Raw genomic sequence first — 15,159 nt, forward strand, 5'->3', positions numbered from 1 at the left:
TTATTCCAGGATTTCAAACCAGTCTGCAAAGAGGTATCTGCACACCTGGGTTTGTGGCAGCATTTGTTACACTAGATAAGATATGGAATCAACCTTAGGACCCAAGGGTCTATCACTGGATGAATGCTTAAAGAAAATGTGACGTGTCAAACTCTCAACAGGGGGAATACATCTGAGTTTTTTGAGGTCTACTGCACAGTGTGGTGAATAAATTTAATAATTAAGTACTATGCATTTTGATACCACTAAGGGAATAAATTTCAAATCCTCTCATAAAAAGTGTTAAGTATTTGAGGTGATGGATATGCTAACTAGCTTGATTTCATCATCCCACATTGAATTAAAAAATCATAACATCACTTCATACCCCATAAATATGGGCAATTATAATTTATCAGTATACAATAAAGACAAATAATAATTAAAAAGATTACTCAGACTGCTCTAATGGGCAAAGACAGCACTGGAGCAAGGGTGGACACAGACTTATGGAGAAGCTGTTAATAGCCCAAGGAAGAGATGATTGATGGTGGCTAGGACCAAGTGGCAGCGGTAGAGATGATATAAAGCATTCAAATTCTGGATATACTTGAAAATGATCAAATTTGTTAATAGATTGTATAGGAGTGTGAGGTAAAGAGCACATTAATTCCTCTTTCTTTTCTGTGTCATAGGGATCAAGAACTTCAGTGACTTGCTGGGCATGGTGCCATATGCCTTAATCCCAACAATTTGGGAGGCTGAGGGAGGAGGATTGCAAGTCTGAGGCCAGCCTCAGCAACTTAGCAAGGCCCTAAACAATTTTGTGAGATCCTTTCTCAAAATACAAAGTAAAAAGGGCTGGAGAGGATGGAGGCAAAAAGTACACTCATATATTGCTGGTGGGACTGCCAATTTGTGCAACCATTATGGAAAGTGGCATGGAGATTTCTCAGAAAACTTGGAATGGAACCACCATTTGACCCAGCTATTTCACGCCTCAATTTATACCCAAAGGACTTAAAATGAGCATACTACAGTGATGCAGCTACATCAATGTTTATACCAGCTCAACTCACAATAGCTAATCTTTGGAACCAACCTAGGTGTCCTTCAACAGATGAATGGGTAAAAACCAATGTGCTATACATACACAATGCATTTGCTGGTAAATGGATGGAGCCAGAAAATATCATGCTAGGAGAAATAAGCCAACCCCAAGAGAACCAAAGGCCTCATGTTTTTTTCTGATACGAGTATGCTAATTCACAACACGGGACGGGGTAGGGAAGAATAGAGGTACTTTCGATTAGACAGAGGGGACGTTGTATCTTATTTCAGACTTATATCTTAAACATTTATGAAGGAGCCTTAGAAAACTCTTGTGCCCTATGGTACCCAAAGGTCAAAAGGACCATGGGGTTGCCACACTGGAAGATCTAGGGATTGGATTCTGAAGATGTAAGTTCAAGTCCTGACTCTAATATTGACACCTGTGACTGTGGGAAAGTGAGTGACCTTGCTGAGCCTTGGTTTTCTCATCTGTGAAGTGCTCTTCCATGTTCTGGTTGGTTCTATGATTAACATCTATGGGATTTCTTTGGTAGCTCTTGGACCCTGACACAAGAGTCAGTGAAATGAGTATTTGTTTACTTAGTGAATAAAGCAATGGCATCTGGGGTCACCTGGAACCCTCCCAACTCTGCCTTTGTATGTCTCCAGAACACCAGGACACCAGGTGGTCTTTGGCCCTCCCCTGGAGGTGGTCAGGTGTGGCAGGCAGCCCTCCTACCTTGTTGAGGGTGTTGAGGGCGGCCTGGGCGGCCGTGAGTGCCGGCTCTGCTTTAGCCAGATCTTCCTCACAGTCCTTCTGCTTCTGCTTCACCTCTAGCATGATGAGCGCCACCTTCTGCTCCTCCTCATCAGCAATGGCTTTCTCTTTGCTCACTTTATCGGTTTCTACGCCGACCACCTGAATCAATTTGTCTGCGTCTTCGTTCTTCTGCTTTAGCTCCACTTCCTGGGTGGCCAGTTTGGCTTTCAGATCATCCACCTGCATCAGAGAAGTAAAAGGCTTAGCAGAAGTAAGGCGGGCATGACCCCAAAGATCCATCTATGCAGAACAGAGAGCCAACTCCTGGTGCAAACAAAGGTGCAAAGCTATGTATACTCTGGTGAAACCCGGCTCCCTCATCTAGGAAAGGAACTGGACTCTCTCTCCCCTGTGATGGAATATTCTAAACAACAGGCACTCTGATACTTCTCCTTGATATCTCAATGCTTTAGGTTTCTTCTCACTGATATTGGTATGTCTTTTAAAATTTCATGCACCAAACAACAACAAAAATTTTTTTTTCTATAGTGCTGGAGATTGAACCCAAGGCCTTGTGCATGCAAAGCAAGCACTCTACCAACTGAGCTATATCCCCAAATGAAATTTTGCACATAGAAAGTCCTTAATAAATATCAATTGTTTAATTAAAACTGGCCAATGTGTTGGTATTGGCAACAAAACAGACTGGTAGGCCAATGGTACAGAATAAAGGACACAGAGACCAACCCACATAACTACAATTATATTAGACAAAGGTGCCAAGAACATGCATTGGAGAAAAGATAGCCTCTTCAACAAATGGTGCTGGGAAAACTGGAAATCCATATGCAATAAGATAAGATTAAACCCCTATCTCTCACTATGCACAAAACTCACCTCAAAATGGATCAAGTACTTAGGAATACAAATGGAGATCCTGCATCTAATAGAACAAAAAATAGGCCCTAATCTCCATCATGTGGGATTAGGCCCCAATTTCCTTAATAACACTCCTGTGGCACAAGAATTAAAAATCAAGAATCAAGAAATTGGATAGATTCAAACTAAAAAAGATTCTTCTCAGCAAAAGAAACAATCTGTGAGGTGAACAGAGAGCCTATATCCTGGGAGCAAATCTTTACCACTCACACATCAGATAGAGCACTAATAGCTAGGGTATATAAAGAACTCAAAAAGCTAAACACCAAAAAACAAATAACCCAATCAATAAATGGGCCAAGGACCTGAAGAGACTCTTCTCAGAAGATGATGTACAATCAATCAACAAATACATGAAAAAATGTTCATCATCACTAGCAATTATAGAAATGTAAATTAAAACCACTCTAAGATTTTATCTCACTCCAGTCAAGATGGCAGCTATTATGCATACAAACAACAATGAGTGTTGGTGAGGATGTGGGGGGAAAAGGTACACTCTTACATTGCTAGTGGGACTGCAAATTGGTACAGCCAATATGGAAAGCAGTATGGAGATTTCTTGGAAAATTGGGAATGGAACCACCATTTGACCCAGCTATCCCTCTCCTCGGACTATATCCAAAGGACTTAAAAAAGCATACTACAGGGACACAGCCACATCAATGTTTATAGCAGCACAATTCACAATAGATAAACTGTGGAACCAACCTAGATGTCCTTCAATAGATGAATGGATAAAAAATGTGGCATATATTCACAATGGAATATTACCCAGCAATAAAAGAGAATAAAATCATGGCATTTGCAGGAAAATGGATGGAGTTAGAGAAGATAATGCTGAGTGAAGTTAGCCAATCCCAAAAAACCAAATGCTGAATGTTTTCTCTGATATAAAGAGGCTGATTCATAGTGGGATAGGGAGCAGGAGCATGGGAGGAATAGATGAACTCCAGATAGGGCAGAGGGGTTGGAGGGGAAGGGAGGGGGCATGGGGTAATTAATGATTATGGAATGTGATGATCATTATTATCCAAAGTACATGTATGAAGACATGAACTGGTATGAATATACTATGTATACAACCAGAGATATGAAAAATTGTGCTCTATATGTGTAATAAGAATTGTAATGGGCTGGGGTTGTAGCTCAGTGGAAGAGCACTTGCCTAGCATGTGTGAGGCACTGGGTTCAATTCTCAGCACCACATATAAATAAGTAAAGTAAAGGTTCATCAACAACTAAATAATAGTAACAAAAGAATTGTAATGCATTCTGCTGTCATACATAAATTTAAAAAATTACATAAAAAATGGCCAATGTGGGATTTTCCTAGGATATACAAAAAGGGGATGTCTATGGTGTTGTCTGAGAGACTGAATATACAGATGAACATGAACAATGGCAAGACTGTATATAAAAACAGAACTCTGACCTACAACCTTCAGGAAGACTTACAATAACCCTAGAACAATCAGCCTCAAATGGCTAGGACTTGATTAATAATGGACGACTGCCTTCATTTTTTTTTCTTTTTTGGTACTGGGGATTGAACTCAGGGGCACTCTCCCACTGAGCCACATCCCCAGCCCTATTTTGTATTTTATTTAGAGACAGGGTCTCACTGAGTTGCTTAGCACCTTGCTGTTGCTGAAGCTGGCTTTGAACTGAAGATCTTCCTGCCTCAGCCTCCCGAGCCACTGGGATTACAGGTGTGTGCCCCTGTGCCTGGCTCCAACTTCCTTCATTTTTGTCCCTTATTCCAATGTAGGACCAATCAAAACAAAATAACAACAACAAAAACCCCAACACATCTCCCTGACCAGTTATATAGGATACCCACTTCTAGTGAGCCTACCCGTCCCTTCCCTAGCCTGCTCTCAGGGTGCACTGGTCATCCTCCTCCTTCCTCACCATCAATCTCTTCCACTTCTCTGCCTGGTTTTGGCTCTCTGCTAAATACCAGTGATGGTGGCAGATTCCCTGGCCTGTAGTAAGCTCTCCCTAAATAGCTTGGATACTTCTCCTGGTTGGTCTTCATTGATTTCCACAATCCTCAATAGAAATAGATGACCAGGTTAAAATAATGTGATAGCAAGAACTCCGGTGGTCCAGGCCACCCGATTCCCCCATCCAGCTTCTGAAGTCAAATGTCATTTGGAGGCATATGATGAAGTGATGGGAACATCAGTGCTGGCAAACCATCTATTTATCTCATGAGCTGGGAAGAGAGGAATGGTCTTCTGTTTACACTCAAAATCAGCAGTGCGGTGGTTTTCATATTGTGCTTCCTGGACTAGCATCAGCTTTACATAGAAATTTATTAGTCATGCAAACCCCTAGGCCCTACTCCAGACCTACTGAGCCAGAAATTCTGGAGGTGAGGCAAGGCAATCTGTGTTTTACAGGCCCTGCGGTTGATTCTGATGTCCACGTAGGTTTGAGAATCACTGATGGAGTGTAACGGCCTTTTTCAGATGCACAGGGAAGACACAGACCTGTTTATTTCTTGAAAGTCTAAAAGCTATTTGTATTTGCAATATGGCTCGTAAACTTTCCATTCCAGAATGACCTCTTGCCTTTTATTTATTTTTTTTCCTGCGGCCTATTGCACACAACAAGCAAAGATTCAGAGCTCCTGGAATACGTCAAACAGATTCAAAGGCTTTATGATGCAAAATAATCAGGGCGAATATAAAACTGAGGCTTAGACACCACTGATAATTCCCTTTTCATGGCAGATCAAAAGGAAAGAAAAGGAAAGGGGGAAAAAAAAGAATGCTCTTTAATTTTGTGTATTCATGGAAACCGGAGACTTTGTGTTAACCTCAAATAGAGGCTTGCACCCTAGAACTCCTCTTATATTCACATGTTGGAAGGTTAATCTGTTTCCATCTCCCGTTGTTCAGCTGCAGAGAGTTATTTCTACAAGGACAAAGATGCAATTGTAAATCAAAATGATTGAGTTGCATAATCACTCCAGTCAGCAAACACACCAGTAACTTTTTGTTCCTTTTTAAATCTTGGGAGATTTGAGAAAATTGAAGTGGTTCTTTTTTTTTTGGTTATTGTTGTTTTGTTTTGTTGATTGCAGATATGGCTTGTGACCTCAGCCCCAAGGTAAATAATCCCCTGCACTGTGAATGGGAGCTTAATAACCCTTCAGCTATGACATGGGGCAACATGAGGGTCCTGCCAGTCAGAATTAGGCCACTCCCCTGAAAAATCAGAGAAGGCAGAACACAGATTAGTTTTATGATTCTTTTGCAGTAGAATAGGGAATTGGAACAGATTATTTAAGTCTTTCTTTTCTCCTTTGCTTTTATTCAAAACACCTGAGTCACACTTTGGATTTCTACCTAATTTAGACACCCCCAAACCTGGATGGGAAGATTAGGAGGGACAGTGCCCCAATCATAGGAGAGACCTTTTCCTTCAGTCCTGTTGGCCCCCATGAATTGTGAACATGAGTGGTAAATAGGGGAATTTTGGCGAAGACAGGTGACAACATGGGGGTGCGGGTGGCCCCTTCTTCAAGGACCAAGCACATGATGACAGAGAAATCAAGCTGCTCAGGGCCTTTCCCCCAGAGATCCAGCCACCTTGGTAATGATGTGAGGAGAAATCAGAGGAGCTGAGCAGGGGGTGTCAAAGTCGCACATGCATGCCCACATTGCCCAGGGTGGAAAATCCTGCTGGCTCCTCTGGATGTTTGGGGAGGGAGGGAAAATATCACCATTTGCCAAAGAAGAGGAAGCAGGGTGATTAGCAGCAATGAATAGTGCCCTATGGATTGGCAGTCTAGAGAATTCTTGTGCTTATTCTGTGTCTCTGTAGTCACTCAACACTTCCTGATATGAATTTGGATTTCAAGGAGGTTTCTCTTAGGGTACATGTGTTTTTTTTTTCTTCCATCTCCGCTACGTTGATGGGTCTGATAAAAACTTTGCATCCTATTCTGGCAATATAGTTGAATTTTCATTTTGAAAAACGTGCCCTTCCCAAGACCTTATGATTGCTGGGGAGGACTGATTCCCATTGTCATGAATGGAGGAACCATGTTGTACAGGACAGCTTGCAACAAACTAGTTTCAGCTCTGTCCAAATTAACCTCTGTATTTGACTTTTTAGTAGTTTGAAAAAATTTACCTGCTTTTATTTAAGCAGGTGAACAATGAAGTCAATTGTTTGGTCAAGACCAACTTAAGGTAAATTTTGTTGTCATCAAGAGTCCTGATAACTATTTCATGTGTTCTTAAGGTTTTCTCTTTCTTCCTTCCCTCTGCTCCTGTTCTTTCCCATCTTTCCTTTCTTCCTTTCATTTTTGTACTTTTCTTCTTGCTAAATGAATTTTGAATTCTTTCACTTGCACCCCCCACCCCCCAAAAAAAATCCAGACAAAAACATCATGAATTAATAAATCACTAATTTCAGGTAAAATTGGTGGCATGAGATTATTTGAGAACCCCAAGATAAGCTGAATTTAATATACATGAATCACAACACTATACTATACCGCATAAATATGTACAAATATCATGTGTCAATCAAAAAAATTAAGTTTAAGAAAAGAGCATTCAGATTGACAGACGTGTGGGTTAAATCGTATATGCAGGGAATTGGCAATAGCCTTTAGGCCTTTTGTGAACATTTCTTCAACCAACAGTCTCCTCTTCCTCATGAATATACCTGAGTTTTATATAGAAATGATGATCCCAGTGGTTTCTGGACAGTGCCAGGGAGGGACAAAGGCACCCAAGTCAGGTTGAGGGCTCTGAATATGCCAGGAAACAGACCACAATTTGCACCAACCATGAAGCCTGAAGTTAAAGTTGATGCAAAGACAGAAGAAGATGATACCTAAGGACCCTGCAGAGCCAGCCTACCTTCATGAGAGCCAGTGAAATCTGGTGAATCACACCATGATGTTTATCAGTTGCTTCTTGAAACCTCACACTACCACAGAGAGGAGAAGGTACAAAGATCCTTGAAGGAAAACACTTTAAGGTAGAGTTTGAACTGTGAACTGACTCCAAGAAGTTTTTAACCTGTTCCAATACTATAAGATACTTGATGCTGGATAATTTATAAAACAAAAAGGCTTATTTGGCTCACGATTCTGGTGGCTGAAGGGTCCAAACAGTATGCATCAATATCCTGGTGATGTGGGTGCTCTAGCTTCATCATAAGATGGCAGAAAAGTGGAAAGTGAAGTGGTGATGTATAGAAGAGGCTAAATATATGCAATGGCCTCGCTTTATAACAATTCACTCTTTCTGGAGCTAAGTAACTCTGCAAGACTATTCATCCTTTCCAGGGCTAGTGACCCCAGGACCTAATTACCTTGTATTAGACCTCATCTCTAAAGTTTCTACTACCTCAGCACCACCAGGATGAGGACAAAGCCTCCGCTTATGAGCCCTTGGGAAACCCCCAAACATACCCAAGCCACAGCTCCTGAAATGACTACTCATGCTGAAATGCAAGATTTCTGCTCTTCAATAATCAAGATGACGCAGAACTAAGTCAAATTCAGTTATGCTGAATTTGTGATCAACTCTAAGTATGAACTGTAAGGCTAAAGATGATAAGCTTTAGATTATCACAAATGGTTGATTTTCGTCACTCGGATCACAAGCATTACTACTTTGGCTACAACTAAGATGGCTGAATAAAGTTATATCCTGAGCCATTTAGCCTGCTCCCACTAGATGATAAGTATTGGAAACTGTCATAGTCAGGCAACAGGAGTCTAATGACAATATGATTCAAGTCATTATCCTTATGTTAGTTATGATGGTACACGTTAGTCTCTTTCTACCATAGAAACGGTTACAGATGAACAGTTTACTCCAGAGTTAGGAACCCCAAATGCCATTTTTAACTAGAAGAATCATCATTATAACCATCAATAGGTATTTATGGAATCTATTCCATGCGTACATTACTGCCCCAAACCACCCTCCAAATCTACTCTCTGCACTTGTAGGCGATTTGAGAGCTGCTCATTTGCTAATTTGTTTATCCAATCATCATCCTATGACCTATACCATTTAGCTATTAACTTACAGAACACCTGCTATGTGCTGGTCTCTGAGATAGAATATAAATGGGTCCTGGTATTTTTCTTTGAAGAACTGATAATAGCATAGTATGATATATGCAGAAGAAAGAGAAGTCAAGGAAGCAACCTCAGAGAAGGAAATTCATAATGGCTTGGAGATTAGAAAGAGATTGGGGGGGGTGGGTGGGTAGCAAAATGGTTTAGGTCTTGGCAGGGATGAGGTGACAAGGTGAAGGCACAAGGAAAGGAGTTTGGGGGGAGTCGCAAAGAGCACCTATGCACTCCAGAGTCCAGTGTGGAGGAGGGAAAGGATGGAACAATATGCAAAGGTAGCACTGATCAAGAGCACTGCTCATTCATTTGTTCAACAAATGTAAAATGAGTGCTCCTTCTGTGCAGGCACTCTTAGGCACTGGGATATATGGGTGAACAGAACAGACAAGGATCTTGTCATTAAGACCCTAGAGCCAAAGGGTGGAGATAGATAACAAACAATAAATGCAACTCATGAAGTCCATGATAGAGTATGTTAGATGGGTGTGTGTGCTACAGCAAGGGAACCAAGGGAAGGGTTGTGATTTAAAATGGGGTCATCGGGATAGGACTCATTCAAGAGGTGGAATTGGGCAAAGAACTGAGCCTTGGTGATGTTAGAGGGGAGATGTCCAGGGAGAGGGATAAGGCCAGTGCAAAGGCCTAGTGTCTGAGCAGACAGCAAAGGGAAAGTCTGATGGAGACAGAGGCCACAGGTACGGGGTGGTAGGAGATGAGATCTGAGAGTCACAGGTAGAGAGGAGCCCGGACCCCTGGGGGAGTGGGAGTTAGCATTAGGTTTTACCCAAAAGGGTGACATGATCTCATTTATGTGTTAAATTAATCAACTCTGCCTGCTCAACTTCATGATGGACTATAGAGGGACCAAAGTAGGAGCAGATCCATGAGTTTGAAGGGTGTTATAGCTACCCAGGTAAAATAGGGCTAGTGGCTCTGACAGTGAGGGGATGGGTGCAGAGATTTGGGGCATACTTTGAAGTTACGGCCCCCAAACTTCTTATGGTTTAGGTGTACATATAAGGGAAAAAGAGCAATGAGAAGCATCAAGGATGACCCCAAGGATTTTGTCCTGTGTGGAGGATGCCACAAGTTGTGGGTAAGGCAGGTTTGGAGTCAGGGAGAGACTGAGTGTTCGGCCTATTGAAATAATCCTGTTAATAAGTGTCTAAATGAAGACATTGAAAATAGGGATACAGAAGGATGGGCATATTTCAGAGATCTTTAGAAACACATAGGACTTTTTGTTTTCTTTTTTGATTTTTGATACTGGGGTTTGAACACAGGATGCTTTACCACTGAGTCACAGCCATTTTTATTTTTTATTTTGAGATAGGGTCTCACTAGGTTACTTAAGGCCTCACTAAGTTGCATAAGCTGACAGCTGGTTTTGAACTTGTGATCCTCCTGTGTCAGCCTCCTGAGCTGCAGGGATTACAGGTGTGTGTCACTGTGCCTGGCTAAGACTGGTTCATTCTTAAATGTTTAAGTGACAGAGTCTAGGATAATTCCCGGTTTCTGGCCTAGGTAACTGGGTAGACGGAAAAGATGGCCTTTGTGGTGTCTGAAACTGAACTTAATGCCAGGACATGGGAGAATAGAGCTGAATTCACCTAACAATATCACCAGTCTTCTTCTTATTAAATAGAGGTCATCTAAAACAGGAACACAGATCTGTGTGCCTTCATCATTGTCTGCTCAAGGACCCTGCATCTGTACAAAACAGATTGCTGCTCTAGAGAGGGTCAGAGTGTCTCCTGTCCCTTGCTCCCTGGCCGCCATTCTTTACACACACCAACCAGCAATTCCTAGAGGATAAATGGGCCAGGAAATAGAACAGGGAACGGCTGGTAGAAATGTAGAATGTTCTAGGAGCATTGAAGGTATGAGGAATCAAAGGAAGGGGAAGAGGTGGGCGATGTTGAAAGAATCTGATAGTACTACATTCTAGAATTGTGTTCTATAAATTCAGAGACTGAGAGAAACAGAAGACGACTGATGGACAAGATGCTGCCTTTCCGTAGCAAAGGTGAACAATCAGGTAAATTGCTTTTTTGGTCATGACACAAGTGGAAAGGGAGTAGTATCGTGGATAATTTTCCTATGCCATTTGCTGTTGGACATTGAATTTGAAATGATCTCACCTTGCCTGAAGGTAAATAAAGAAAAAAATTATCTGTACAACACTATAGAACAGAGAAAGAAAGCAATAACATCTGGAAGATGGAAAATCGACACCACTTTGAAAATGGTCCATTATCAGACCTAGAAAACAATATGGCAGAAACCGTTTGGCGTCATCTGTAGAATGGTTCGGTGAAAGAGTTGCAGGAAAAGAGAAATTAAAAAGCAATAGGGAATACCATTTGCTTTTTAACAAAAAAGCAGAAAGGATGAGATGTGGAAGAGCTGTTAGGAAATTAAAAATGCAATGAAATGATTAAAGTCTTCATTGCAAAGTACTGGAAGCAGAGAAGCATCGCAGACCATTAAATCAGTATTGTTGAAGATAAACTTGAAAAGCTGCCCTAGAACACAAAGAAAAAGGCCAAAGGGATGGAAATAATGAGCAAGAACATAATGGATAAAGGGAACAGGGAAATCATTCAGCAAACCAGTGCTCCTAGAGGAGAGGCCAGACCAGATGGACAAAGTCAGATAACAGAAGAGGGCTTTCCTCAGTCCCAGATGGTGTAGGGATCACAGGGGCCCATTTCACTCTGCTAAATGAACTCAGATCCTTTAGACAGATTATGTTTCTGAATCAAGAAACTGAAGTAGATGAAAATCAGTATGGAGGCTCCTCAAAAGGCTACGCCTGGAACTACCACATGACCCAGCTGTATCACTCCTTGGTATTTCCCCTGAAGAATTAAAGTCATTATACCATAGAGATACATGCACACCCATGTTTATAACAGTACAATTCACAACAGCCAAACTATGGAACCACCCTAGGTGTCCATCAACAGATGAATGGATAAAGAAAACGTGTTATATACACACAATAGAGTTTTATTCAACCATAAAGAAAAATAAAATGATGTCATTTTTCAGAAAAATGAATGGAACTCGAGACCATTATGTCAAGTAAAATAAGTCAAACTTAGAAGGTCAAGGGTTGCATGTTTTCTCTCATATGTGGAAGCTAGCAAGGAGAAAGGAAAGAAAGATAGGGGCAGATCTCTTAAAAATCAAAGAAAAATCAGTAGAAGAAAAGGACCAAGGGTGGGGTTTGGAAGTGCTGGGAAGTGAATTGGACACATTATATTGTTATATTGTGTATTGTGTGCATGTACAAATATGTAGCAACAAATCTCATCAGTGTATATAACTATAATGCAAAAAAAAATGTGGAACAAAATAAGGAAACTGAAGTGGAGCAGAGGGGCAAGTCAAAAGAGTAATTCCAAGGACAAAATTATATTTTTTTAAAAAAATATTTTTAATTGTCAACAGACATTTATTTATTTATGGTGCCAAGAATCAAACTCAGTGCCTTACACATGCAAGGCAAGCACTCTACCACTGAGCTACAACCCCAGCCCCCAAAGGCAAAATTCTGAGACCAAAAAACAAAAGGCTTAGACATTCACAGGAACATGTGACCTCTAGGAACTAAGTTGATCACAATTTCATCACCTGAACGAGGGCCGTCTCTGCTGCTGGTAAGCAGAGAAGAGAAAGGGGCCATCAATTGAGCAGTGATCCTCGGTGAGCAAAGGCAGGGGCAGAGCTGGTGGTGCCAGAATGATCCCCGATTTTCAAGGGCAGAAGAGCAGGTTGAAACAGACCTGTTCCATTTTCAAGAGTTAAGTAGAAAAATCTAACAAGGGCCGGAGGACAGGGCCTTCTTAGTGTGGCCAACAACTTGGAAACATCAGAAGAAATGCCTGAAATGAGGCAGAAGTTAGAAGTGGGTCCCAAAGGCTCTTTGACAGATAACACAGGAAGAAAAGAATCAAAACTGTTATAACCCTGAAACTGCTTTCTCCACCATTTCTTCCTTGTTCTGAGGAAGGTGCTACGGTTTATATATGGATTTTCTTCCAAAGGTTCATGTTCTGGAAGCCATGTCCCTGGTATGGTGATAGAATCATTAAGAGATGAGGCCTGGCAGAAGGCAACTAGGTGACAGGGACTCCACCCTCATGAATAGGTTAATGTCATCTTTCAGGAGTAGGTCTGATTTCATGGGACTGGATCAATTCACATGAGAAATAGTTGTCATAAGGGTACCTGGCATCAGTCCTGATCTCCTCTTCTGTAGACACGACACACCTCTTCTATATGTGCTCCCACCAACCACCATAAGATACTGGTGCCATGAACTTGAATATTCAGAATTGTTAGCCAAATAAACCTCTTATCTTTATAAAACACACCACCTCAGGTGTTTTGCTATAGCAACACAAAACAGACTAAGGCAGGAGGGAAGTGAATTGGAGAGAAAAGGAAAGTGGAGGAAAAGGAGAAGATTGCAAAGAGGAAAAAGAGAAGAGGTGGCTCAGGGGATGCCAGCATCAGAGGGGGCAGACCTGATATGAAAGTACGGACATGTGTCTCTGTTGGGGGAGGTCAGCCTTAACTTCTGGCACTGTTTCTGCTGCAGACTCCTGGAAAATCATAAATGTTTCCCAGATCTTGATTGCAATCCCTCCAGTGTGCTGGTTTGGGGCCATTTCTATTCCTCTAAGTCCTCTGCAGGCAGGAGAGAAGGACATGACTCACCTGGGCAGAGGTGCTATGAAGCTTCAGAAGCCCATTCTCGAGTCGCTCCATTTTAGACTTTAGCTCCTTTCCGTTCCTGCACAACAAGCTCTGGTAGAGCCTGATGAACTCCAGGAAGGATTTGGGAGTTGTGTAGTTGTAGCGCTGCTCATTGCTCAGATAAGACTTGGAGGTTTGGTTGACGCTCGCGTGGACGAAGGCCATGAACTTGCTAATTGATTGCTTGACTGTGGGCTAAAAATCACACAGCAGGAATAAGGAGATCATTTTGCCATGAAGCTTGAAGGTGACAGCCCACCCCAGTTCTTCCTTCACCACATGGAAAATTGTGTCCCAACCGTTCTTTCTGAGCTTGAACTTTAACCCTGACCTCTGGATGCAAAATCCTCTGTGCCCTGAGGTGAGGAGGACATTGAGGAGTGTCTCCTTTCCCTCTCTCACCTCAATGCTCTCTGTGTCCTGCAAGAAGCGGAGGCTGACAGACTCCAGGGCTTGCTGAGGCCACTCATGGAACCAGTCGATGGCCGTGCAGTTCACAATGGCTGGGAACTTCCTGCTGCGGACCCTTAGCTTGCTCCCCACGGGGGAGAAACAGAGAGTCACCTGAGAAGTCAGAAGGATGGAGAGAGCAAAGAAAGGTACCAGAGAAATACAGAAAAGGAGACATGACAGAATGGCAGTCGTCAAAAAGACAAGCAATAATAAATGCTGGAGAAAGAGGAACATTTTTATACTATCAGTGGGATTATAAGTTAGTACAACCGCTATGGAAATCAGTATTGAAGCTCCTTAAAATTCTGGGCATGGAACCACCATCTTACCCAGCCACACCACTCCTCTGTATTTACCCTAAAGAATTAAAGCCACCTTACTCCACTGACACATGCATAGCCAACAGCAGCACAATTCACAGAGGTGAAACTCTGGAGTCAGCCTAGGTGTCTATCAATGGGTGAATGGACGAAGAAAATGTAACTATTGTTATATATGGGAGTTTTATTCAGCCATAAATAAAAATGAAATTATGGCATCTTCAGGAAAATGGATGGAACTGGAGACCATCATGTGAAGCAAAATAAGTCAAACTCAGAAGGTTAGGGTCGTATGTTTTCTCCCATATATGGAAGCTAGAGAGGAAAAGAAAAGGAAGGTGAGGATAGATTTCCTAAAGATTGAAGGGAGATCAGTAGAGAAAATAGACCACAGGGAGGAGAATGAGGAGGCACGGAAGAAATGCTGGGGAAGGATATTGGCCAAATCATATTGGCATGTTGTGTGTATGTGAGAATATGTAACAAAAGGTCCCATCCATCTGTACAACTATAATGCACCAATAAAAAAAAAATGAGGTGGGGGGAGAAGCAGACATGGCTTTGTGTACCTGATCTTCCAGGGAATTGTGAAGCACATCTAACAGAGACCACATCCATACACACTAGCCAGCTTTCCTAGCAAGAGATCAAGAAATGCTGGAACTACATTATGTAAGGGAGGGCACGGTCCATAAAGCAGATGAGAAAGTCATCTTTCCAGTGGTGCTCAGGCTGACAAGGGCACTGCGCTCTCACCCCTACCCTCAAGA

The 15,159-nt window shown here is 41.9% G+C and overlaps 1 protein-coding gene across 2 annotated transcripts in view; it reads right to left on the reverse strand.

Moving 5' to 3' along the window:
• The window catches only part of Dnah9 (dynein axonemal heavy chain 9), a 330,995-nt gene that overhangs the window by 104,173 nt on the left and 211,663 nt on the right, over positions 1–15,159 (reverse strand). For both annotated transcript variants that reach the window (XM_046420725.1, XM_058571595.1), the window contains exons 47-49: positions 14,019–14,180; positions 13,578–13,811; positions 1,772–2,032 (exon numbers count right to left, since the gene is read on the reverse strand). In XM_046420725.1, the coding sequence (XP_046276681.1) occupies positions 1,772–2,032; positions 13,578–13,811; positions 14,019–14,180 (657 nt within the window). The remainder of the gene's footprint in view (positions 1–1,771; positions 2,033–13,577; positions 13,812–14,018; positions 14,181–15,159) is intronic.

The sequence above is a fragment of the Marmota monax genome, unplaced genomic scaffold (genome assembly GCF_021218885.2).
Source record: "Marmota monax isolate L192 unplaced genomic scaffold, Marmota_monax_Labrador192_F-V1.1 WCK01_AAM20220418_F8-fsc00274, whole genome shotgun sequence".
Classification (NCBI taxonomy): Eukaryota; Metazoa; Chordata; class Mammalia; order Rodentia; family Sciuridae; genus Marmota; species Marmota monax.